General features: G+C 35.6%; 1 protein-coding gene across 1 annotated transcript; it reads left to right on the top strand.

Moving 5' to 3' along the window:
• The first annotated feature begins 324 nt into the window (after positions 1–324).
• Positions 325–666, top strand: LOC121228963 (classical arabinogalactan protein 11). The gene has a single exon (XM_041112010.1). It carries the CDS (start codon positions 325–327, stop codon positions 664–666), a length of 342 nt encoding a protein of 113 aa, XP_040967944.1.
• Positions 667–1,952: the final 1,286 nt, after the last annotated feature.

The following is a 1,952-nucleotide window of genomic DNA, read 5'->3' as shown; positions in this document are numbered from 1 at the left end:
CACAAACAAACAAATTATCTCTTTATTTCTCAAAATTCTATTGTGCATTGAAGTGAAAAACAATGCAATAACATGTTTTGTTAAAAATGTGAGGTGTTCAATGTTGAATTTCTTCCACAAATAAAGCATGAAACTCGGCCAACCTCTCAAAAATCTATTGATTTCCCTTTCATTTCTCTTGTACCGTTTATTTAAACCTGTGCCTTAACTAATCACCAGTTTTGCAGTGCTTTTCTCTATCTTAGAGAGACTACTGCATCAATTAACTTATTTAATATTAATAAATTAAATAAAGGAAATAACACACAAGAAAAGCAAAGAAAGATGGCACGCCAAGTATTTGTCATTGCCCTTGCTTTCATGGCTGTTGTTGGGGCATTTGCTGCCAATTCTTCACCTTCCGCGTCGCCATCTTCTTCTCCTGCTGCCAGCCCCGCAGGTGGCCCAGCTAGCGACCTTGCTTTTTCCCCTGGTGTCGAGAGTCCAAATGAAAGCGAGGGCCCAAGTGAGGAACCAAGCGAGGACCCAAGCGAAGGCCCAGCGGCGGACGAACCCGCTGCTGACTCTCTAGATGCCGACTATTCTGGTGGTGATGCCCCTGCTTCTGGCCCTGCTGGTGCTAATGCCCCAGCATACGAAGCTCCTCCAGCCGATGCTGCTGCATAAACTGCTAATTACGTTGGTTTAAACTTGTGTGTAGTCCAAAACCCGACAATGTTTCTTCCTACACTTGGATTATGGATTTAGTTCTGGCTAAAGAACCGACGCCTTGCTATTTGTCATCGTTATCAGTGTTACTGGATTCGAATAAATATTGGTTTTGGACACATGTTTTTATCATCATTTTAATATTTTAGTGTTTTTAATTATGTTCAAAAGATTATGACCTGCATCGATATCAAAACATGTCCACATATGAACTTGTATGAAAATACTTTAGAAAATGAGATAACCTAAGTTTTACTAAAGTTTTGAAGTTGTTTTTCGCTCCTTAAAAACCCACATTGATAAAGGATAGTTTATGTTGCCTTTCCGGCTCTATATATATAAGGCCTTAACGGATTGTTTTAAAAGCATTTTAAAATTTATTTTCCTTCATCATTATACTTTGAGTATATTTTCAGAAATTTTTTAATTAAAATTTATTAGTTTGTATTTTTTTTGGGTGTCAGGTGTTCAAGGATGTAGGTAATTTGTTGAACTTTGTAAATTTAGTGTATTCTCTATTCTATTGATTTTCTTTTTGCTGCAGATTTGGGTAGTTTTAATTTGTTATAGGTGTTAATTATTGAAACTACACTTGTGTGGAATATTACTCAGTGTCTCTAATAATTGGTATTAAATCCTTAATGAAAAATAGTTAATTTTATTAGTAAACTTTGTGGTTGCAACATTGTCTGATCTTTCGCATCAAAAAATAAATTTTCACTATTAGATATTATTTTTGGTTCCTTAATTACCGGATATAGGTGTAGTTGTGTGAAAGTGCATGTTTATAAAAAGTTCTAGCTAGGAAAGACTTGGTATTTAAAAGTATGTATGATGCACCTCTTTTTCCTAGGAACTTGATTACTAGATATAGGTGTAGTTGTGTGAAAATGCATGTTTAGAAAAGTTCTATGACCCACCTCTATTTCCTATGAACTTACCTAATGCACTATTCTTGAACTGACTCATTAGTCCAATATCAAGTGCTTGTCGAAATGGCATTGAAGTTATCATCAAGCTTGTCACCTATACCATTAAAGGAAGTAATACCAAATGCAAGTTTTTGATGGAATTGTTTGATGGAACTTGTCATTTCGGCATGTCGCAAGGGGAGGTATTAGACATTTTGCTTTATCAGGGTCTTGACATTGCTATTAAAGAAGAAAAACCATCAAATATAGAAGAGAAAGAATGGAATACCATCAATCACTTGGCGTGTGGTACAATTCGATCTTGTCTTTCTA

The sequence above is a fragment of the Gossypium hirsutum genome, chromosome A05 (assembly GCF_007990345.1).
Source record: "Gossypium hirsutum isolate 1008001.06 chromosome A05, Gossypium_hirsutum_v2.1, whole genome shotgun sequence".
In the NCBI taxonomy this organism is placed as follows: Eukaryota; Viridiplantae; Streptophyta; class Magnoliopsida; order Malvales; family Malvaceae; genus Gossypium; species Gossypium hirsutum.
Note: the sequence above shows the minus strand (reverse complement) of the source record. Positions and strands in the feature narration are given on the sequence as shown.

Bases quoted from the DNA above. Each gene is read 5' to 3' on its own strand.
- LOC121228963 (XM_041112010.1), top strand. From the start codon at position 325: ATGGCACGCCAAGTATTTGTCATTGCCCTTGCTTTCATGGCTGTTGTT.